This window comes from Pseudopodoces humilis, chromosome 1 (genome assembly GCF_049639895.1).
Source record: "Pseudopodoces humilis isolate 2021_Gansu_Grassland_sample_001 chromosome 1, ASM4963989v1, whole genome shotgun sequence".
In the NCBI taxonomy this organism is placed as follows: domain Eukaryota; kingdom Metazoa; phylum Chordata; class Aves; order Passeriformes; family Paridae; genus Pseudopodoces; species Pseudopodoces humilis.
In genome coordinates, this window is record NC_142200.1 from 125,212,325 (window position 1) to 125,235,781 (window position 23,457).

The following is a 23,457-nucleotide window of genomic DNA, read 5'->3' on the forward strand; positions in this document are numbered from 1 at the left end:
ACTCGTCCAAAGCATTTTAATAAAATACTGAAGACCTCCTTTAATTTATGGCATATATATTTTCAAGAAGGAAAATGCTGATATTATCTTGGTTATAAGCTTGCTGCTGAAATGATTTAGATATTCTTTTCCTTTTGCACAGTATCAGTATAAAGCTTTTCTTTGCATGCAATGAATTACAGTTGACACTTCAAACCTATTCTATCAGTATCTTCTAGCTCAGAAAAATGAGAAAACATAAATATTTATTCTATGTATACAGAAAAGACACAGGACTCTGATAAAAGTGATCCATTATGGAGTGATGAATAATTGTTACATGTGTCACACTTAGAACAGTAAAGGGCAAAAAAATTTGCCACTTTTTAATATGAGGATTTGAGGTTATTGTGCAAATAAAAATGCAGTCATTTTATCATAGTTAGCTGATAAGTGTTTAGGCCCAGTGATTTTTGATGACATTCACTTCATGACTCTATGGATGATGAAGCTGCTTGATACAGATCCTTGGTCTGATGTGCTAAAGCCTATTAATGACGTGCTTTAACAGTGGAAAAATAGTTATGCAAACAACCTTCCATTTTCCTGGTTGATATGTGCAATACCTCTCTAAGCTTAAGTTTACCAATTAATAAGACTAGGAATTAATTTGTTCTGTTCTGTGATCTGTTCACTGTCTTTGATCTTGCTTCTATTACTAATTTAAGTTCCTACATTATGCAGAGAAGTAGAGGCTATCATAACCTGCTCAATAATAAATACTGTAGGAAAAGAATGTGAAATTTCCAAATATTTAAAACAATATTATCAGCCTTATGATCAGTCTTTTCCTTGAAAAAGAATAGATTTCTCCTATTAAGTGCAAACTCTAGTCAAAATGCAGTAAAAGGACCTAAAACAATGTTAATTAATTTTTTTTTTTAATCCACAATGTCTGGTTTCATACTAGAAATGAAAGCTGTTTGAGGTAATTATTTTCTTCTTTTTATTTTTTTAATTCAGTGATTTTAACAATATAACTTAACACTGAAACGCATTCATGATACAAATTATGGGGCTAAAAACATGTACCCAAAATTACAATGTCTTGGGGTAAGATTGCCACAAGAAAAGTATAGCATTTAATTACACAGAATTATTTGCTAATTTGTGTTATGGGAGCTTCACAGACCATAACACTGAGACCCTGTGCTTATTAAATTCAATATGCATTGATTTAAATTAAAATAAAGTAGCATTAGTTCAGTAAATAAAAAATAAAGTTACACTACTCTGGAATACTGGCTAAGATATTTCCTCAAAATGCTAGGTTTGTATTAAAAAGTGAACTAGAAACCACAATTCATAGATGCTGACTTAGCTGAAAAAAATAATTCAACCTGGAACCACAGCACATCTGCAATACGGCATCTGAAAAGTTTTAATTTTGGGCACTGTTTCTTGGCTTCATCACTATACATGGGCATTGGCAGGTTAACTTGTGACATAAAGAAATAAGGAGCTACAATGGTTGGCAGAAAATATTTCTCTAGTCCAGTTTCTTGCCACATACAATAGCCCCACAGAAGACTGCAAGAAGAAGGCACAAACAAATCAAATTTACCCATATTAGTTTCCAAAATTAAATATTCTTATATACAATTACTTTAGAGATAAAGTAATTGTATATAAATTATACTGCAAATACATTATTACTGAAACACTTAGTATCATATGAAGAATTTAGAAAACCTAAGATTTAAGGATAGTATTTTAAAGAACACACCAAGCTCTTCCATTTTTTGGTCTTAGATAAAACAATTGAAATAAATGTTGATTTCAAATTTTATCTGAGTTTTCAGTGCTTTTGCATGAGATCTCGAGGCAGGGATGGAGGGATCAAGTGTATTTCACTTCATGGCTTAAGAGAGATCTTGCAGTCATGCTTGTGGTGAAGAAAGAAGTTTCCTCTACTTCATCTTTCCTACAGTAACGGGGATTGGATTTATTTTTTTGGTAAGGTTTTAATGTGCTTCCCCTTTTTGAATATCTTGGTGCTTCTGCAGACAATAAAAGCTTTCTCAAATAACACCATGACTTCAAAATTGGGTTATTTTTACTCTGCTGCTTATCAGGCTACAATATGAAAAATGGTGACTTTAGGATTATCTATGTACTGAATAAAACCATCATATTTTTTCCCCAATTCCCATTTCAAATATCACCCTTGAAACTACAAAGAGACTGTTAAAACAAGCAACATTTTGCAGAAAAAAAATCTAAGTTTGCATGGCATGCACACACACACACAAATTATATTCTGTGGGTGAATCCATTTTGAAATGCTGACTTACTGAGATTTTTTTCCCAGAGGTAAATACATAAACAAAGACTGTCAGAAAATGAGATTAAAAATAAGCATCTAAAATGCCTTAAAAATCTCTGCTCCTTTCCTTATGTTTTCTTTCTTCATGAACTTAGTATCTTGTCTTCCATTTTGAGCATTGCATCTCCCAGATTCAGAGCTATATTTGAACAACTACACCTTTATTTTGACTAATGTTTTACACTTCCGTAATGGGTATTTTCTAAAGGCATGTTTTTATGCTCCTGAACTCTGGACATTTATTGTCATAATACCCATGTGACCCTATGTGACCAATATTGGATTAACTGAGTTTACCTACAGCTAGTGCCTATAGACAGAAGACAAAAAGTCTACTGAAAATTTGAGGGAAACTGTAGTCAAGCACAATCACAGGACTGGAAAACAAACAGGGAATGATTCTACTGTCAGTTGTACAGATTTAAGGCAACTTTCTCCACCGGCAGCTCATTTTTGAATTTTGATTGTAAGTCTCCCAAAGATTAGAAGCTACTACTTGAATTTTTTTCTGCTTTCAGATAGAATTCTCAGGTTAGAATCCTAGATTTGAACTCTGAATCATAGAATTATGGAATCGTTTAAGTGGAAAAAATCTCTAAGATCCCTAAGCCAAATGCCAATCTGCCATTACCCTGCCAATGCCAAGTTCACCAGTAAACCATGTCCCTAACTGCAAGAAATACAAGCCTTTTAAGTATCTCCAGGGATAGTGACTCAATTATTTCCCTGAGGAGCCTTTATTTCAATACATTTTTTCCTAACATCATATCTAAACCTCCCCTGGCACAACTTGAGTCTACTTCTGGTCCTGTCAGTTGTTACCTGGGAGAAGAGACTGACCCCCACCACACTGCAGCCTCCTTTCAGGTGGTTGTAGAGCGTGTTAAGATCCCTCCAAGCTTCCTTTTCTCCAGACTAAACACCCCCAACTGCTTTGCTTCTCCTCACAAGACTGGTGCTCAGGACCCTTCCCAATTCTGTTTCCTGGACGCACTCCAGCACCTCAGTGTCCTTCTTGTAGTGAAAGGCCCAAAACTGGACACAGCACTCAAGGTGTGGCCTCACCAGTGCCAAGTACAGGGGGACGGTCACTCTCCTGATCCTGCAGGCCACAGTAACCCTGCTACAATCCAGGATGTCACTGGCCTTCTTGGCCACCTGGGCACTCTGTTGGCTCATGTTCAACTGCTGTCTCCAGCACTCTGGGACTGTTTTTTTTATTGGGCAGTTTTTTAGCCTCTCTGCACCCAGCCTGCACCATTGCACTGGGTTGTTGTGAGCAAGAGCAGGACACACACGGTTCCCTGTGCCTTGAGGAATCCAAATCAACACTGGTAGTTTTCCAGCAAGCAAAGTGTGGATATGCCTTTGTCCACTAACAGTTGGAAAAGATTTCTCCTAATAACTATCACAAAAAACTTCACAAGGATGCAAGCAAACGCACCACCACTGTGAATTCCAGTGCTTGTGGTTTTTGATACCAAATAGGAGTCTAAATTTTGTGTAACTAATCACCTTAAAGGCAAAAATTGATCCTAATCTGCAGAAACAAGCAGGATTTTCATGAGTTACAACATCAGCTCTTAAATTTAGTCAATCTCCTGAACAACCCAAATATGACAAGCCTACACTTGAGGGGTAAACCGAAGATACGGCTGTAAAATGGGAGAAAAGTGCTCCTTTGGAATGTACAGAAAGTACAGAACTGGCTAATACAGTAAATCCAGAAACACTAGTGAGTATTTTGAAGGTTATTTTAACTGATTTTTTCTAGAACACCCAAATGACAACGCAATCACAGTGTCAGCCCTGGACCATGGAACTGCATGCTGACACTCAAGAGGGAGCTCACAGTCCACAGCTATGCATGTCCTTCACCCCCATGGATACCACTCCATGGTCTGCCAGAATAGCCCACTGACCCAGCTCACTCATCTGCTGGTCCAACAAGAGCAGCAGACAGTCTGTGGACACAGACTGCCCTTTCAGCAGCAGTGTGGGCTTGGTCTGGTGGCCGTGGAATAGCAGAGCATCTCCAGACCCCATCTCAGCCACCCCTCTAGGTTAAAGCCTCTTCCAGGTGCCCTGAGAAGACCTCTGCAAGTATCTTCCTTGGTAAATGCTGGCAGAATCTGTGGAGCTTTAGGCAAACAGCCTTAGCTATTAGGCTTTAGGCAAATAGCTTCAGCCAGGTAAGTCCCAGTAGGCATATCTTCATCTTTACTGTGCATATGCACAGAACTACAGAATACAAAGCAGTCATTATGAGAGGACACAGAAGTACCTCAATTGACAGGAGGTATGTGCTATTTTCCTCTGATGATTCCAACCATTTAAACAAGAATCTTACCAGAGTAAAACACCCTAGGACTGGAATACCAGCTTTCCAAAGATACCACTCCTCATCACAGTCTAAGTCTCTCTGAATTTAACTATATTTTCAGGAACACCTTCTATTTCTAAGCAAAACAAAGACCACAGCTATAGCATAGAATATGTAGTTCTGGGTATTTCAGGTAATCTAGAGATTTTGGGAGACTACGATAACTACAAAGCCATACTTAAAAATTTATTATAGGAAAACTGTTAACTTAAGAAGGATTTAGCAGGTCAATGACTGCTATTATAGATAATAGTGTGTGTTAACCTACTTGAAAGTCTTTAGAAAATACATGCTTGAAGTTAATATAAATTTAGTTTTAATATACTGTTAATTCAGATAGATTAATGTATCTATGACTATCACAAAAATACACACCAATAGCAGAAAGATGTACTCTAACAAACTACAAATCACTGATCCTACTGCACTGAAATATTTAGGCAATATGAACTCTTCAGTGTCTAAATGTTCCATTTAACAGTGAGAGAAATGTAAAGAAACAATAGTTTGGCAAAGCAGCATTGGGACACTATTGGGATTGCACTGCAGTTAGAGATAACCCTGAATCAACTGGGATGGGAAAATCTATATAACCTACGTTATTAATGACTACTGACTGACCTCTGCTTATCTTCACTACGTTAAGGATGACTTCGGAACCTTTGACTCTGTTCAAGCTAAATTATCTCAAATCAAGCCTATAATAACTTAGAAGGATTCTTATGATACTTTCAGTCTATCATATTAAAATAGGAAATTTCTGATATTATGTATCATCTACAAAAGGTGCAGTGTGAACTTCAATATTTACACTGCATGCAATGACCAAACAATGTATTAGCTGAATTTTTCACTTAAATATTACAGGCAAGAGAGAAGACAACAAATCCTCAGGAAAGAAACAAAAAATAAACATTAAGAGTGTGCCCATAGTATTTTGAACAAAGAAGATGCTTTCCTCCAGGAAAGAACTTCCATTGTGTATCACACAGGCCACACAGGAAATGACAATCGTGGCTTACATGACATTGGACCATGTCACATCACGGACATCTCAAAGCAACACAGTCAAAGCTGACCAGATAGTGTACACAGGTACAGTGAAGTTCACTGACATCAGTACAACCATCAAAATACTCAGCAGGTGGGAAACAGCCCTAAACTTGAACTTCTTGCTATTTTCCCACCTAAAGCTTGCTTAATTCTAGTTTTCCCATCAATTTTCTACTCTCTTCCTCTATTAAAAAAAATAAAATTATGATTTAAAGCACATCGCTGAAGCTGAAAATAAAGCTGTTCTTTCCTCTTAGAACATAACAAGTTGTTTAATGCTCCATAACATTTTAAAGGGACAAATATAACCACATGCTCATTTCAAATTGAATTTACAAAAATTAAATATTGTTTGTAGCAAGGTGTTAAAGAAAAACGTGCCTCATAAAATACACAGTAGCTATAATTTAATTGCATCTTCCTATTCTACCAATTAAAAAAATTCTTTCAGATTTTTTTTCTAATTAAAAAAGAATCAAGCATTATTTAAATAAAGATTTTTTTCTCTTTATAGGAATACAATTCCAACTTATCTCTCTTCAGAATATGAATACAAATTTGTACACAAGTGATCCTAAATGCCACTGCCTTCCTGATTTCAATGCTGCTATTTTTCCAGAGAATATATCCAAAGATCAATGACCCTTTCATGTGATCTGGAAATGCCAAAGAATAATACCTCAGGGAAAATACTGTTTTCACTTGAGTTAAAATATGAATTTCTACAACAGAAAGGAAACAGAAATCCTAAAATGTTTGAGAATGCCATCCAGAAAATGTATAAACCTGGGAAATTAAAAAAAAAAAAAAAGAAGGAATAGAGAACTAGTTATTGTTCACAGAAAATAATTCCAAACTAAAGCCATGGTAATATTAATGAGTCTCACAGATTAATAAACTGCTCATTTGGTAGCATTCACTGTAGCACATTTTTGCATGTTTGGCCATTTTTTTCCTACTGTTTATTAATTGCAGCTACTTGGAATTGATGATCTCCAGGGTACTTATCAGTGCTTATCAAGACTGATGAATGCATCCCAGATGCTGGAGTCATGTGGAGGGTCTATCCATGCACAGGATCTGTGCTGAAACCCTGAATGTTTTCCTGCAGTGAACTTGTGGGCACTCCTGACAACAGAAATGCAGCTGACAGAGTATATTGCAGGAGTCTCTCTCCTTTCCCCTCTGCCTCTGCATGAGAAAGACATTCTTATGCGTGAATTCTTATTCTTATGTGTGAGTATGTACACCTGACAGGGTATTCCTTGTTGCCCTGAGGGATCTTTTAATCCTTTCCTCTACCCCAAAGGTGACTTCGGTATCAGAGAATAACACTTAATGAACTTTGATGGTGTGTTTTTCTCTGTAGTCCATGTGTAGACAGATTTCTGAATTCAATTTTGGGGTATTGGGGGGAAAAAACCCTCATTAGAGTTACTTTCTAAATTTTTAGCATGCTTTTAAAATTTCTTTTAGAAACATGGATGAATGTCAGGCAATAAAGGAGAAAACTGCAGGGATTTTAATTGTATCTGCTTTGCTTATTACACAATAGATATTTTCATCATCTATATATAAAGTATCTTTGTGAAACCCTTTAAAATATGATTTCAAGCCAATGAAAGCCATTTTCTATTTGCCTTTAATTTCCTCTCAATAGTAAGTTCATCAGAGTGTAACAATTAACTAACTTAATTAGCTAACTTAATTATGTTCTTTCATAGGTCAATATGTAGAGCTACTCAGATTAATAGCAGAGCTTGTAAAGTTAATCTTCTTGTATAATGCAAATGATGCCCAGTCATGTATTAAATACCTTCCCGAGTAACAGATGATATAGGACTGAATGTACTTTAAAGAAGGGCAGAGACTGTGAAAAGGTTAAATAAAGAAAAATGTCTTGGATTTGTGGAAATTTTCAACAGATCTAATTCATTTTTTAAATTAATAATGTTCTTCTAAGAGGAACCCTCATTTCATAAGGCCATTTATAGCTTAAATATACATAAATAAATTTTGACTTCAAAAGCAGAACTGCATGACAGCATTTTCTAGCCATCTTGCGACCTTTATATTTAGTTATTAAGAAGATTACATAAAACAGTTATGCGAAGAGATTAGAGGGAAAATATGAATTCCTAACTCCAGAGCATTTTCATGCTTAACCATTTCCCAGTTTATTTTATGGAGGAACCACTTCAGTAGTCAAAGGTATTATGTTCCTTTTCTCAGTTCATTATTAATTCACTTTTAACACAGTTAGATTCTAAGGCTCTTTAGGCATGTGGCTTATCACTTTTGTTCTGAAATATTAATGGGAACTACAGTAATAATAATAATTACTTGTAGAAGCATGAAAAGCAAAATCAAACAAATCTCGAGTGCCAAATGATCTGAAAAGGTGACTCAACTCCCTAGTTTTGATAAATGAGTCTGGCGACTGGAAGACACACTCTGACAAGAAGAGCTGGATTATGGGCCAAATCACCCATAAGCAATTCCACAAGGAACTGTGGATATCACCCTTTTCTACAATGAACCTGACTTAGGTCCAGAAAGTATTTGAAATGCATTTCAATTCCAGGTCTGTAATCTGCTGCAATTTTTCTGCTGTCACTGCGAGAAAACAAAGAGTAGGAGTGCAATAAACATCATGTAAAAAACACCTTAGAGAATGTTTACTGTAAAGGAGCATAAAGGAGAAGACCCCAGAAGTGTGAAAACTACCACTGCTCAGAAGCTTTAAAACCAGAAAAAAAAGTACTAAGAAATGCACTGGAGAGATCATCCTATGTCTACCAGGATATGGATGACACAGATGATGCAATGTTTTCTTCTCTTTGTTAAAGTATGGCATATGCACTGTGGTGGGGTTTTTTGTGGTGTTTGGTCTGTTTGCAGATCTCAGTATAGCAGCAGGTTCAGAGTACAAACTAATTTCTGTTCCAAAATCACATTCCAGTATCACTATTGATATAAAGGGGAATTATTTACCTATGGTACAAAAACACTAGTAAGTTATCACTAACCATTTTTCATCAGAAAACAAGACTGTTAGGTACATACAGCATGGACATTTACAATAATTTTTGTTAGTGGGTAAATTCCTCAGAAGTTAAATAAAAAAAAAATTATTAGTGTTCCAGACTAAGTATGAGTCCAACTCATATCAGTCATTACTTTTTCTTTTTTTTTTATAGCAACAACTGTCTGTCTGACACAAATTTTCTATTAAATGCATTCAAGCCACGAACTACACAGAATAGAGGGAATATATTGTTAGGCCTATGAAATTTAGAAAATAATGCACAGGCTTTTCACATGTGCGAGTGTCAGAGCTGTGCATTTATACATACAGATAGATACACAAATATATTTTATTTAATATATTCTTGTGTTCTCTAAAAGTGTAAATAAAATAATTTCTCTACTTCTTGATGGTGCTTATTCTTCATGATGACTGTTTTCTGAAATGAATTATGTCAGTGATGGAAATCCAGTTATTTAATAATCTAACAATAGCAGATGGAAAAAAATAGCACAGAAGCATTATTACACACTTTCCCAGGAAACTACTTTCAATTCAATCATTTCAGAACGTGTTACATCATACTTTGTGTAAAAAGTAAAAAACTCAGTGTAATAAAATACCATAAGGATGGACTGGACACACTGCTGATGAAATTTATAGCTTTGGGTTTGAAAAAAAATTCCTTTTGTACTAACTTGAAATGTCAAAGGGACTTTTGGGAAAGGTTTTATCCCAAGATCAAAGAATGAGGATAAATCAAGAAACATAAGACAGTATCAGCTGTTAATTGTAATTAACAGAAATTAAGCAACATTTCCTTCGCTCACATAGGAAATAATGCAGTTAAGACCGAATTCTATGATCCTTTTAGGACGCTTGTAAGATATTTACAACAAATGGCAGATGACTTAAGTGTGTGACACATCTTTTTCTATCAAAAAAGTACTATACCTTACTGTACATTACTTATGGAATGATGTCTGTGCTTTATCAGATAAACTGCAAGCACTGAATGTCTAATTGTTCAGAAACAGGTTAGCAGGTACCTATCTTAATCCTTCTTTAGCCAAGAACCACAATGATTTGCACAGCTTTTATAGTTTGAATATGGCACCCAAAAAGCACCACAGACACATAAGCTATTCATGTTCATATGCTATGAACACATCATTTATATTTTACCCTAAAGTGCTCCATGCTTTATATATGCTTTTTTTTGTAGGAGAAAGTAGGGGTCTGTTGGTTGTTGAATTCATTTTTCTATCCAAGAGAAAGGATAGGACAGCTTTTCCTCTTTATCTGTATTGTTCTGGCAATGCAGACACTCAGAAAGATCAGCTCTGTTAGCCTCTAGGCTTACACTATTAAAACATGATTAATTAATTTGCCACAGGATTGGCAAAGGAAATTAATACACATAACTCATGTACTTCTATTTTACTTCTAATTAAACAAGAGAATATGCCTCTTATGAGACTCACATTTAAGGGAACCGTCAAAACTAGTATTTTCTTACTTAGATAACAAACCACTGACACCATCATTCTCCATGGATTGAAGTACTGCTTATGAGAAATAGTATCAAGAAAAAGCCCACCCATCTTGCTCTTTAGACACATAAAAAAGCAAAGTAAAACTATCTCAGCAACAAATCTTCATTTTCTTCAACAACTCTGTATATCCATCAAAAACCTACTTAAATATATGTGCCAAATATGCTGCAACTGCCAGATGTGAAGCTGACCACAGAAAAAAGGGTCATGAAAGCCGATTCACCAGCCTTTCAACTTTACTGAACAGTTGCAGTGTTATTCAAGCAAGTGTATTTGTACACTTAAAACTGCACCTTAAATAATCACAACATCCAGAGAATTTCCTTTCATCCATTCATGGTAGAGAATGTGTAGTATCAGAGAAAAAAGGGCATACTAACACATAACAGTGATGTAGTTCTGAATTTTGAAAGTCTTGTGGGAACAAAAATCCTATCTTAAGCATTATTATTGGAGGAAAACTGCTGAAATGATATAAACTGCTTGGAAGGCCTAACAAAATTACACTGAAATTGGGATGATACACATCTGTACCCTTCCAAATGCACTGAATTCTTCTTTCAATGCCACTTTTAAATTCCAATTCTTAAAAAACACCAAGAAATATATACAATATTATCAATCACATCCTTATTTTTGCATGGACACTAATTAAAATTATTCAAGCATTCAAATCTATACAACTTAAATTTTATAGAGGCTTGCACAGATTTGGGAAAGAGACAATAAAGTATCTTTCTAACTTTAAAGTCAGTTCAGTTAGTTTATAAAACAAAAGGCTTCTGCACATGAAATACACTGATGAATACACACATTTTCCTGAATGACTAACAGGTGATTCAGGACACCTGTGAAATTAACAGAAAATTCACTGTTGTCTAGATCTAAACACTCTACATGATAATTATTTCTGCAGTGGCTTTTGTCCTCTGCCCTGTAGCTGGACACAATCCTCATCCAACACAAAGCTTAATCTAACTTTAAAGCATCAAAAGTGACTGGGAAGAAGGGCAGCAATAAGAGGAGTGGATGCCATTCTGCCTTCCTGTTGAGGAGAACACAATATTCCACCATCATTTCTATTAGGAGGAATGACTAGACAAGCAAAACAAAACCTCATTTGAGTGATCAAATTACACCCCACAAATATCATCCCACTGATGACACTACTGAGTGTTAGATTCAGACTGTCCTATCTAAGAGGAAAACAAATTTTTAGCAGGAAAAAAAAGTGCTTTATTCAAATTAATGTGGCAGCTCGTGGGATTTTTTATACTTGTCTTGTTAGAAGTTGTGTGTCCTCACATTTGCAAGCTCAAGACTCTTTTTCAGCACCATTTTCCACAACCTTCACAGATTTTCTCCACCTTCCTGAAACCCTTTGCTGTTAGCCTTCTTGCCTTCTTTAGTCTTTCCTCAAATCTCTTTTATTAAAGCTGCATTTGAGCATTTCTTTAACAACTCTCACCAATACTGATGATTTGAATTCACATAAATTACACAAATAATGCACCAGTCAGTAGTCAATTCCAAATATTAACTCATTAAGCAGATATTGAAAAATGTACCAGAAGACTTCAAACAAAATTAAAAACAAAAAAGGCATTAGTTGAAGTCAACCTCTGCAAACACTTTTTGGACCTGTTTTTTGGGGTGTAATTCACAAATGTTTTTTTTTATCATGCTGACTTACCCATGAGTAACTTAGATGGGTTGTTTCATGGTGGGTTCTGAATTTGCAAATTCAGCATACTGGTGCTCCCCTCTCAAGGTTCCCTGCAAATCCAACCACAAAACTCTTTCTGACTCACCTCTCTCTCTTTTGTACAAACTGCAGTAAATATGATTGGAGAAAGTCTCATTCCCTTATAAAACACATGACCCCACACTGAGTAAAACAGCTTCAACATGAACTATTACTGAACTATTTGTAAAACTTGAAAGGCGTATTTCCATCTTTTGGTTCTCTGAAGTTTCCTCTTCCCCACAGCTGAGCTGCTTTTGTTCCACAAAAGCAAAAACTGTATACCCATCTTCCTCTTAGTCACCTTTTACTAACCATGTTTTATTCCTCTTTCTGCAGCACTTTTTCTCTCCTTTGATTTTTAAACATCATCTGTGCTTCCAATTTTAATTTCTCCAGTGGAGTGCGGTAAACTGACGAAGTTGAGAATTAAGAGGCATAATACCCCATGTCTCTCCACAGACTAGAGGTCCATTTGCTACTCAAGAATACATTATTACTAAAGTATTACTAAAGGTTGTACTACTCTACCCTCAGGACTTCTTAGATGTGATAACCTGACTTTCTATCTTGGAATATGTAGTGATATCCCAAAATAAGGGAATCTACTTGGTCTTACTCCAGGAGTCACTCTTAAGAATTCTCCTGGCTTCATACTCTGGACCTTCCTTCTTCAGACAAAATGATAAAGCTACCAGAGAAATGAAGATATTTATCTAAAGCCTGTACTAAACTAATAAATGACATTGCATTTCCTATGACTAGCACTTCATACACTCCTTTGCTATTAAAATTACAGTCAAAAGAAATCTTGGAAAAAAAGCAAAGATTAGTTTTTATATTACCTGGTAGTTGACATATTTTAAATAGTAATAATACCAACTAAACTCTTTGAGTAAGCCTAGATTAAGTGTTAAGACTACTACAAAGGAAGGACTTATGTCTCACAGGAAAGGTTAATTTAAGTATAATAATGGTTCCCTGGGAAGATGATTGCCACCATGAAATGAAGTTACGAGTCTGAATTCTGCAGACAATCTCTCCTCCAGCTATAGTGTACTACGGCAGGGATGCACAGCAGGGAGAAAACACCTTGAGTCATTGGCTACCCTATGGAACAATCTTACAAGCACCTCTGCTTACAGCAACATGAAGTATGAACTTATGACTATACTTCATCACTTGTTCAAAACCAGGAGAACAAAGAAAGGCCCAGCATCAGGAAGAGTCTTTCCTTAGCACAAGACAGAAGTTAGACATAATTAAATTTTGTGAAGGATGATAAAGTTTCTACCTACCTATATACCTATGTACAGATTCTATTTCTGACTCGTCAGTGCAGTAATTTTTATTTAACCAGAATCTAACAGGGCTCCTGTTACTGTCATGGGGTGAAAGACAGAAACAATAAAAAAAACCAATTCCTAATTACCGACAATAAGAAACAGTATTTAAAAAGTAGCATATATTATGGAATATACTTGTAGGCACCATTAATTATAGTCCTGACTTTTACCTTGGTCTTGCATGCTGTTTATATGGGAGTGTAAGACTGAGTTCTAGCTTTAAAAAGTCTCTGTTATTAGTAGTACAACACTGGGCACAGAAAACAGAGGCAAATGTGTATTCCCCAACAGTTAATCTTGGAAAACAATAGACACAGAATGTCCTACCTCTTCTGGACGTTTCTGTGCCACCGATATCAGCTCTTCAGAGCTACTTCTTGAGGTAGAGGGTACCACGTTACCTGGGGCCTCTGAGACCACCTCATTTGACGGCTCGGAGTCCTGAGGGCAACAGACACAAACAGACCCCTCAGCAGCGTGTTGATGTGGCACGCCAAGAAAATGAGACTTTTCAGAGGAACTGTGCTTTAAGCACAGAATGAGTAATAAAAAAATACTTGAGGTCTGAAACACTACTCTTTTTTACCCTGGGCAACTTCATTTGCCCAAGTAAAAAACATCTGTCATATCTTTTCTCTTGAATTAATAATATTTTCTTTATTAGGGCATTTTGAGACTTATTAAGTAGTTACAGTATTTCAGAATTGCAAAGTTTATTTTGAATAAGCATGGTTTTTTTTGCCCATACCTACCCCTGCTCCTGAGCTGCAAGGAAGGGAATATTACATTTTGTCCACTTATGGCAGATGGATGCTTCTGCAAAACAGCTGGAGCCATGCTAGAACAACCCCCAACAAATGTGTTTTATCAGTCAGTGCAAACCAATATAGCACACAACCTGGTAAAGTTAAAGAAAGTTCGCTATCTTTTAGTAAATTTAACATTAAAGTAAAATAAATAAAAGTTCTTAAGTAATTTACATTCTTTTTTCCAAATTGCCTTAATTTTGCCACGCAACGTGACTAAATCATCCAAAATAAAAACCACTTTAATACCCTCACTGCTTCACACAGAGGTTTCGATAACAGCATAGATTGAGACATTTTAATGCAGAGAAAAAATCCATTAGTTACTACAATCTCTACTGTACTTGTCGTAATGCTCATTACAGAAGGTATTTTAGATGTCATCGCTTAGCAAGCGGAGTATATGTTTTTGATATATCACTTTCTTCCTACATTCACTAATTGCAAGGAAATCAAGATTATACTTTTGGAAACTGCAAGCTGCAGAGCTCATTATTAAGTTTTCAAACATAACAACCTGTAAAAAGTAAATTAAAATTTCATAATGATAATATTCAGCAATTGCAGTTTAGCCCATTGCATGGAAAGGGAAAAAGTGAGCACTGGTCCAGCAACCATTACTGAATCATACAGAGAATCACATCTGATGAGACCAGATACTGTAAAAGAATTGACACATGGAGGGAGTTCCCAAAGAGCATAAAGTGGGAAAAATACCTTCTGAGCTTAAATATTTCCAATAAAGCTTCTTTACACCTTTCTCATTACATCACGTCTCTGTGACTAAGAAAAAGGATATTCTGGACCATTTTGTGACACACCACTTTAAAATTCAGGTTTGGTATGAGGAAGACATTTTAGGAAAAAAAAAGCTTTCACAAAAAGGTAGTTTTTAGTGAAGACTAAAGAATACCACCAATTAAAATGTTAACAGATATCTTGAAAGAACATCAGCCAAGCAGAGTGAGCTGCAAGGAGAAACAACTCTAGCATTCTGATAATAAAATTCTGATTTTTCAATATATAGCACAGGGAAATCATATGACATCAAAAGGAACTTTGCATCATGTTCATCCTGACAGCTCACTGATTTCCCTGGACTTGTACAGGCAAACATCCTCTCTCTCAAAGGCCACCCCACTTTGGTCCTAGTGAACTGACGATGAGAATATTTCTTCTTGTTGATCCAATTAATTATTAGCTAACTCTGAGTATAGGAAAGTACTGTTTTCTCCTTGAGAAAGTTAAATCAATGCCATGCAATTTATCAGCTCAGTATGTTTCCAAAAGCTTTTCTGCACTTCTTACAAAAACAAAAGTAACAAACACATCTGCTGGAAGAAAATTACATACTTGTCTGAATTCGTTGGTTCAGAGATTTCTCTCCTTGAATTCTGCTTGTATTTTGTGCCTGAACAAGCTTTTGTTATGCTGTTATTACCTGTGGCCAGATAATGGTGGCAACCATTTTCAGTTACTTCCTTTTTAAAGTAATAAACAGTGTTTTTCAAAAATTATCTGAGCAACTGCAATTTGGTAAGCTTACATTCCTGTTACATTCCTTTGTCTCAACAGGTCCATGGATTCCTTTTTATATCAAATCTCTAGCATCTTCTTCTCCAGCAGCTTGGCCATTTTTCTCCTAAGAACCAGCTGGCTAATTCAATACTTCTATTTTTAGAGGGAGGGATGGAAACCTAATTTACTTTATTATTCAGAAACAAATCCAAGCAAATATGCCTCCCTTTCCAATTGCACTGGTTTTATTATCTCTTTTCACATTGTTGATTGGTCAGAGCATGGTGCTAGTAACACCAAGGTCCTGGGTTTGATCCCAGTATGGGCCATTCACTTACAGAGCTGCACGTGATGATCCTTGTGGGTCCCTCCCAATCCAGACTATTCTGTGATCTAAATATGTAACACAGGCAATCTATGTTGTTCTGAGCTAGTCTGGCAACAAACACACCTTTCAGAAACATATTCGATAAGTGGAGAGAGACCCTTTCATGGGCAGTACCACAATAAAAATGCTGCAAGGTACAAATGAGAACTTTTATGGAGCTGCTTCCAGGTGTGTTATGAGTATGTGGCCAAGGGAGCAACTGTTCTGATTAGAAATCCTCATATTTTCACTTGTACTCTAGCAAGTAAAACAACCTGAAAAAGTATTAGCATCATCTACACTTGGAAAGGAAAGGCAAAAAATCTGTGCCACTGACCTGAATCAGTATTTTTACCAAAGGGGTGTTAAAAGGAAAAATGTACTTCAAAAATAATTAAATTTTATTTAATAAAGTGATTTCATTAAGACACTTTATTATTTTTTCAAGGTCCTGCATGACGAAAACAATGACAGTGGCATTATCATTAATCTGTCAGCTTCAGCTGTAGCAGCGATGTAGCAGGACATAGTGGTTTATGGACATATAATTAACACAGTAACTATTTTAGTACACGTCTTTTCTGGTGCTTAACCCCTTCCCACTTCATTAACTTACTATTGCATTTTTTAAACTACACAGGAAAAATGACAAATCTGCACTTTCAAGTCAGACAGATCAACACATAGCATTATAATGGATCACAGTATTTAGTTATATTAATTAATAAATTATAGGGGAAAGCCACTAAATGGTACTACCAGCTTCCTCAAAATTTAGAAATACTTTGTGAAAATATAAGCCCATTATAAAACAAATAAATTCCAAATGCTCGGTAATTAATTTTTTTTCCTGAAAAATGCAGATTTTGATCAAAGCTCCTCAGAACATGAACCTTCTTGGGCTTACAAAACCTTGAAGAGTAAACATGAAACGTGTAGACATTCTGCTATGCTTATGCAAGTAATAACTCTGCTTTCAACTATGGCTCTTTTCCTGTGACCTAAATGTTCATGCAGTTTAAGATACCACAGCTGCATAGGTTTGATCAATCTCTTTTCTGCAAAAAGTTATATTTTAATTATATGTTGACACAAATACATAACAAATAAGATATTCTAGTCCTGGGATGGAATCTGCTTACTAGTTTTTGCAGTATTCAGTTCTCTTCTTCCCTTCACTGCAATTGGTGTACTTGCTCTTTGCCTCTACCATACAGGAGCACACACTGTACTTTTAGTTCTGTCCTTTTCTGTGCAGAAGAAACACTGACAAAGTATGCTGAAAAATCAATAGTGCATACAGAACAGATGTGGATTTCACTTGCAAACCACATGAAAGTGATAGATTTCAAAGGGAGATATTTATGCTTTTAATTTTTTAATTTAAGAATTTCACTATTCTCACATTTTGCATTTCAAAAACCTGACCTTTAATTCAAGACTGAGACACATATACAGGTATGTATGGTATATATAAATAGGATACATGTATATAAAGACATGTGTAGGCTGTATATACAGGCAAAGCAGACAGTGAACATAACCGTAGCAAAATGCTGTATTTACCAGTCCATGTTACTGTCAGCACAGACACTGACTTAACAAAATAGAAACCTGACAGTGCTTCTTATTTTAAAGAAAATGAAGAACCGATGTATATTTTTATACTTTTTAACTATGCATAAAATACTTTAAAAAGCACAAGAATTTCCATTTGAAACATTTTGATGGAAAAATAGCATCTTACATCGGTGTTCACACCAGCCTAACAGCCACTACATTTTCTGCCACTGCTTCTTTAGAACAAAACTAAAAAAGGATTGAAACAAATCCTTTATAGATGATTCCAAGCTGACAGGTTTGAATATATTATGTTAACTCTGCATCGTTTTTCATACATCATCCTTTACCTTGGTCCAGTTGAGAATTACACAAGCCATAAATTAGCTTTAAGCAAGTTTTGAATCAGCCTGGAACTAGTTTTCAAATTAAAGAGCCGTCAGTATATTACATCGTACTGTCATTTTATTACCCCAATCAATTCTGTGTGGCCTGAGGTAGAAAGAAAATGGATGCGGTCTTCATTTGCGAAGGGTTTATCTCTCACACCAGGCTGTGAAAACATGACTGCAGTAATGAATTGGACGCCAAAGTTACTAACAAAGACTTCTAACAGTAACAAAGTAGAAATATTTGTCCCCCTTTAGACTTACAAAAGTGAGGGGGAAAGAAAGGCCTTTCTGAAACATGAAGACAGCTTCTTACAGCTGAAGCACTATGGGATGAAATTAGCACATTTTTATTGAAGTGCTAAAGTGCTCTCAGCCTCACAGAGTGTCATTTCCAGTGCTGCACAGAAAAAGCCTTCCTGGGTCAAACACACAGTGCCTCTCCAGCCCAGACCACGGAACATTCCTCCAGCAACTGAGCAACCACTCCTACTGTTCTTGTTCTTACACCCCAGGGGCATACTTTGAAAATATTTGCAACATCTTAGCCAGAATTTGAGAAAATCTGCTGCAGACAAGATATCTGTGGCTCTCCACAGTTCGCAGGTGGCCGAAGTAAATCCCCAGGGAGAAATGCAGAGTTTATCTCAATCAACTCACATGCAAGATCAATCACTTTGCTGTTCCTCAGACTTTACCCTGTGTTAGTTATTGAAGCAAGAATATGGGCTTTAAACTTTTAAGTCATGCTCCACAGTTGTAAAATTTCCCTCCCTCTTTATTATGCCTTTGTCATTCTCTTCATGCTGCTTTCATTCAGCATCTGACAATCTCCTCTCTTCTTCTGCCCTCTCCAAAGATAGGAAATTACAAATGCAACCTCTAACATTCATGTGCTAACCTCCTATGCTGCCAGTCAGAGGCAACACTGTTGTTATGTCCTTGGTTATTTTTTCTCTCTCTGGAGAAGAGGACAATGACTTCTATGTTTATACACTGTTAACACAACATGGTCTCTTTTCTCACCTCACTCTGAAACCACCTCGGTTCAAGTAATAAACTTTAAGCTATCTCTAAAACCTCTGCCTTCTTTTAGAAACAGAAACAAACCAAAAACCTTTTATAATTCTTCTGTTTTCCAAATATAGAAATTAAATTACATTCTTTAGCCTCACACTAGTTTTGCTTTTTTTCTTCAAATACCTTATACAATATGAAGGAATTAATAAGGGTACGAGTTTCCAATAAATACCCACCTGTTCCAATTTATTATCCCTTTATCTTCCAATAAACCATAGCACTGACAAAGTATACTTGCATCTTTGAAATCTACACAGCTTTCCAAGTGCAAAAGGTGAATTCCCACCTTAAATGTTGCTTTAAATTAAGCATGCTATTATTGTTAGTATTTTCTAGAAGTCTTTGATTAAACTATGAAAGGAAACAGGGTAATCTGTTTTCTTTGGATGCCTTCTTCAAATAGAAAAGGAATATTTACATATATTTAAAGCTAGAAAGAGCATTCTCAAAATGTTTTTCCTATCTATTCTTCTAACTTTATCACATGCAAATAGAAACAGAAAACAGAAGAACATTTTACTGTTTGAAGGTATTATCATTCACTGACCTCTGGAACCTGAATTAATTTCTCCTTTCTAGCTCACATATTTTCTACATTTCCATTACTCAGTGTACTAATCCTACCTCTCTTGGGACTGAATTTTCCACCTTCTCAATCAAAGTCCCCTGGATTATTGTATTTCCCATTTACTTTCTCACCATTCACTATTTCCCAACATTCAAAAGTTAATTCTTTCAGCTCTCCTTTCAATAGCTGCCTTTTCTGACCCCAGAATTCTTTGAACTGTATTAAAAACCATCTCTTAAAATGCTGTAATTAATAAAACTACATTAGAATACAAAAAAGGGAACTGAACTTCTAATTAACACTCAAAACACAAAACTCATCCTCTATGTATTAACTTCTCTGTTACTGCTATGGATTAAAGCTACTGATCACAGATACAGTACAGCTTAAGCTACTGGCAAAAATTTCTATATGAACATGTATATCAGCACCAAGAATTTTTAAAATTTCTTCACTAAAGGGAAAAACCCAAAAAACCCAATGTCTATCTTCTTTTTTTTTTTTTTTTTTTTTTTGGTATATGTGTTAAATGTCCTATGTCTTGCATAATTTGGTAATTATCTGGTGCACCAGAGCAACAGATTTTAAATGAATATCCTTTTACAGAATATTAATATACTGGCAAGACTGCTGTACTATGCTATTATCAGTGCATGTAATTCAGTACTATCTCCCTTTTTTTGTCCACACTGTGCTTCCTTCCAATATATTGTTCTGCTCTTTTATTTTTTTTTGTACTATTAGATTACAGGCAGATACTATAACCTACAAAGTTATTTTTGTCCTAATTTTATACTTTATGGAGTTTATAGATGTTATTTTATTTAGTTCAAAAAGTTTTTTATGACAATACATACATAATTTATTACAGCTGGATTTCATTTTCCCTGTGCCTGTTTGGTGCAGCTCTGTTGTCTCCAACCCTTTTTCCATCATGAAAAAAAACCCAAAATACAAAAACCAAACGAACAAAAGAACAAAAAAATAAAAAGCCCCAAACCAACCAAAACAAAACCAAAAAACCCCAAACCTCAGGAGCTGCAAAACAAACTCTCAAGCACAGCACAAGCATCTAGAGCCACAGTAAGGGTGGACTCTGATTTTGCTGCTGTCTCTCACATAGGTGATGTGCAGTTCACACACTGTAGGTCTCTGCAATATTTATCTGGTACTCTGGGTACATGTTTACTGTGTAGCTAGCTGTATCTATGTTACATAGTATTGCAATCACTGACTTCAACATATTTACAAAATGACAAGGGCACCTTACACCCAACACTTAAAATAAGACTAAAATAAACAGCAGATGTACAAAGTCATCTGGTATCACTCCACTACTGAGGCTACACTTGGGGTTGCAGTTGTCTCCTTCCTTAAACAAAGTTTTATTCCTTCAGAAATGATCAGGGGCAGATCATAGCATCCATTCATAGTCCCTCTAGAAGAAAGTTTTACCCAGCTGTACTTCTTTTCAAGCCATGTTTAAAATGCTCCAAACTTTCTGAGCTTTTGGATTACAGAGACAGAGACAACTTGGGAGTAGGGTACAGCAGCAAACTTACTTTCATCTCTTCAAGTCAATAGTGCACATTTGCACAATTTATGGTCAAAACAGTTTGCTTTAGTCCACTTCAGAAGCTTGGAAGAAAGCATACACAAAATTTGCTCAAAATATTTGGTTAATTCTTAACTTGAATGAGAAGATTGAACACTTGAGAAGATCTCTGCTCCAAAAAGCAGCTGCTTTATTCTAACAAAAATAGAATGTAGCTCAGAAAAGGCTTTCTTTCAAGCACAAAATCTTCAGATATTATGCATCAGCATGCAGAGTGTGTCTGTCAGATGTTGGAACAAAGCTTTAAATTGTACCATCTAACTTAATTCTCAAGACAGGGTCAGCACATTCATAGGGTTGTGGGGTTTTTTTTTTCATCTTTGAGAAGTCCTTTAAGTAATATTTATTTAGCTCTTTACATCTTCATCAGCACTGATTCTTGCTTTTCAACTCCTTAAAGTCCAGATTTTCCCCACATAATGCAAAACAGGGTCATAGTAAAATGTGTGATCACCAAAAGAATCACAGAATCGTCAAAGGCTACTTTTTAAATCTAAACTTGTTTTCATCTCTTTCCACTTCCAGAATTTTCTTCCAGTAACAAGAAGAAATAGAAGAAGAAAGGGAATAGAATGGAAATGAATAGAAAAGGATTTCTCAGTACATCCTTTTTTGCAGTCTAAGTTTATTATATAAGTTTTATAGCTCTCTTAATTGACTTTACATGGGACCAACCTGTTTTTTCAGAGGTTTTCTATAAGCACTCTACCCTTCTCCAAGGATAGCTCTCACTATGTCCTCCAAATCCTCCTTTCCACTTTGCTGAAACACTATTTCTTAATTTACCCCATTCTCCGCTGTAAGGGTTTCTGTGTATTTTGCAAGTGGAATTTTCTCATTCCTGTTAATGTGTGTGTGCTTACAGCTCTCCTTTTATGCCATGGGCGCTTCTTGCATTCCCATTGTTTTTGCCATTGTGCTTTTCTCACTCCTGTTCTTCCTATCCCTCTCTTCTTAAAAACTACCATCATTTATTTTCAACTGATAAAGCAGAAAATTAAAACATTAATTCAAAACTATAAAAACATTTTTAAAAGAATAAATTAACAGTAGCTTTCTATAAAAATGTTTCCTACACACTCCAAGATCTCTAGAATATCTGAATGTGTCAAATTGAATGAAGTATCTTTTATATCCTTTGAGAAGCTTCAAACAAATATCAGGGACATCGTTTTGTGGGTGCCCTTGATTTATTGATTCATGCTAGTCACTAGAATACTTAAAGAAAATTTCCATTTAACTTTATACTAAAGAAATACATACTCTTATTAATTAAAGTAGCCAGCTAGGATATTTTATGCTGGCACACTGAGCTGCACTGACAGGACAACGGGATGTTTACTAAAAAAGGGAATGAACAGTCCATTTGACACAGTATAAGATGTGACATTAATCAGCCATCTTTTGCTGAGCTCATAGGAACTGAAAGGTTACAACCACTACTGCAGCTTTACAACATCCTCATAAAGGCCTGGAAATTCCTCATTCTTCCCTAATTAAGAACACTGCAAATGATACAGGGAATGATGAAGCTAAATTCAGACAAAATGCCAACTTTATTGCTTCATTCCTAGGAGCATATTTATATTTTCCTGGTGGTGGTTTTTTATTTTCTTGAGATTCTGTCAAGCAAAATTCCTTTTTGTTTTTCTCATCTGTACTAGAAAACATACAGCAAGTCCCTTACTCTTAAATATGGTTCCTTAACACTGCAGATCAGATATTTTCAGTTAAAAGCATACAGTGCTTATACAAACAGAAAAACAATAAAATTTGATACTCTAGCAATATAGATATGTGTATTAATTTTTAATCTTTTGACCTTGATACGCTATTTTGATCTTGAGATTACTAATGGAAGATTTCCACAAATTATCCTATCAAAATAGGAATAAAACAACTCTTTCAGTAGATGAAACACAATTATACCTTTGATACAGTAAACATTAAGAGTCACTTCATACCAGGAAACTGTGGTGTGACAGGAGCAGCTCTTCAGAGCAAAGCAGTTGGTGTTGAGGACCAGCCAGCCAGATGCAGAACATGTATTCCGAAGATACAGCTAGTTTGGTCATGAAG

At 35.6% G+C, this 23,457-nt stretch overlaps 1 protein-coding gene across 1 annotated transcript in view; it reads right to left on the reverse strand.

Moving 5' to 3' along the window:
• PHF14 (PHD finger protein 14) overlaps window positions 1-23,457 on the reverse strand; it is a 162,170-nt gene that overhangs the window by 19,141 nt on the left and 119,572 nt on the right. The window contains exon 18 of the mRNA XM_014248760.2: window positions 13,803-13,916. Coding sequence (XP_014104235.1) covers window positions 13,803-13,916 — 114 coding nt within the window. The remainder of the gene's footprint in view (window positions 1-13,802; window positions 13,917-23,457) is intronic.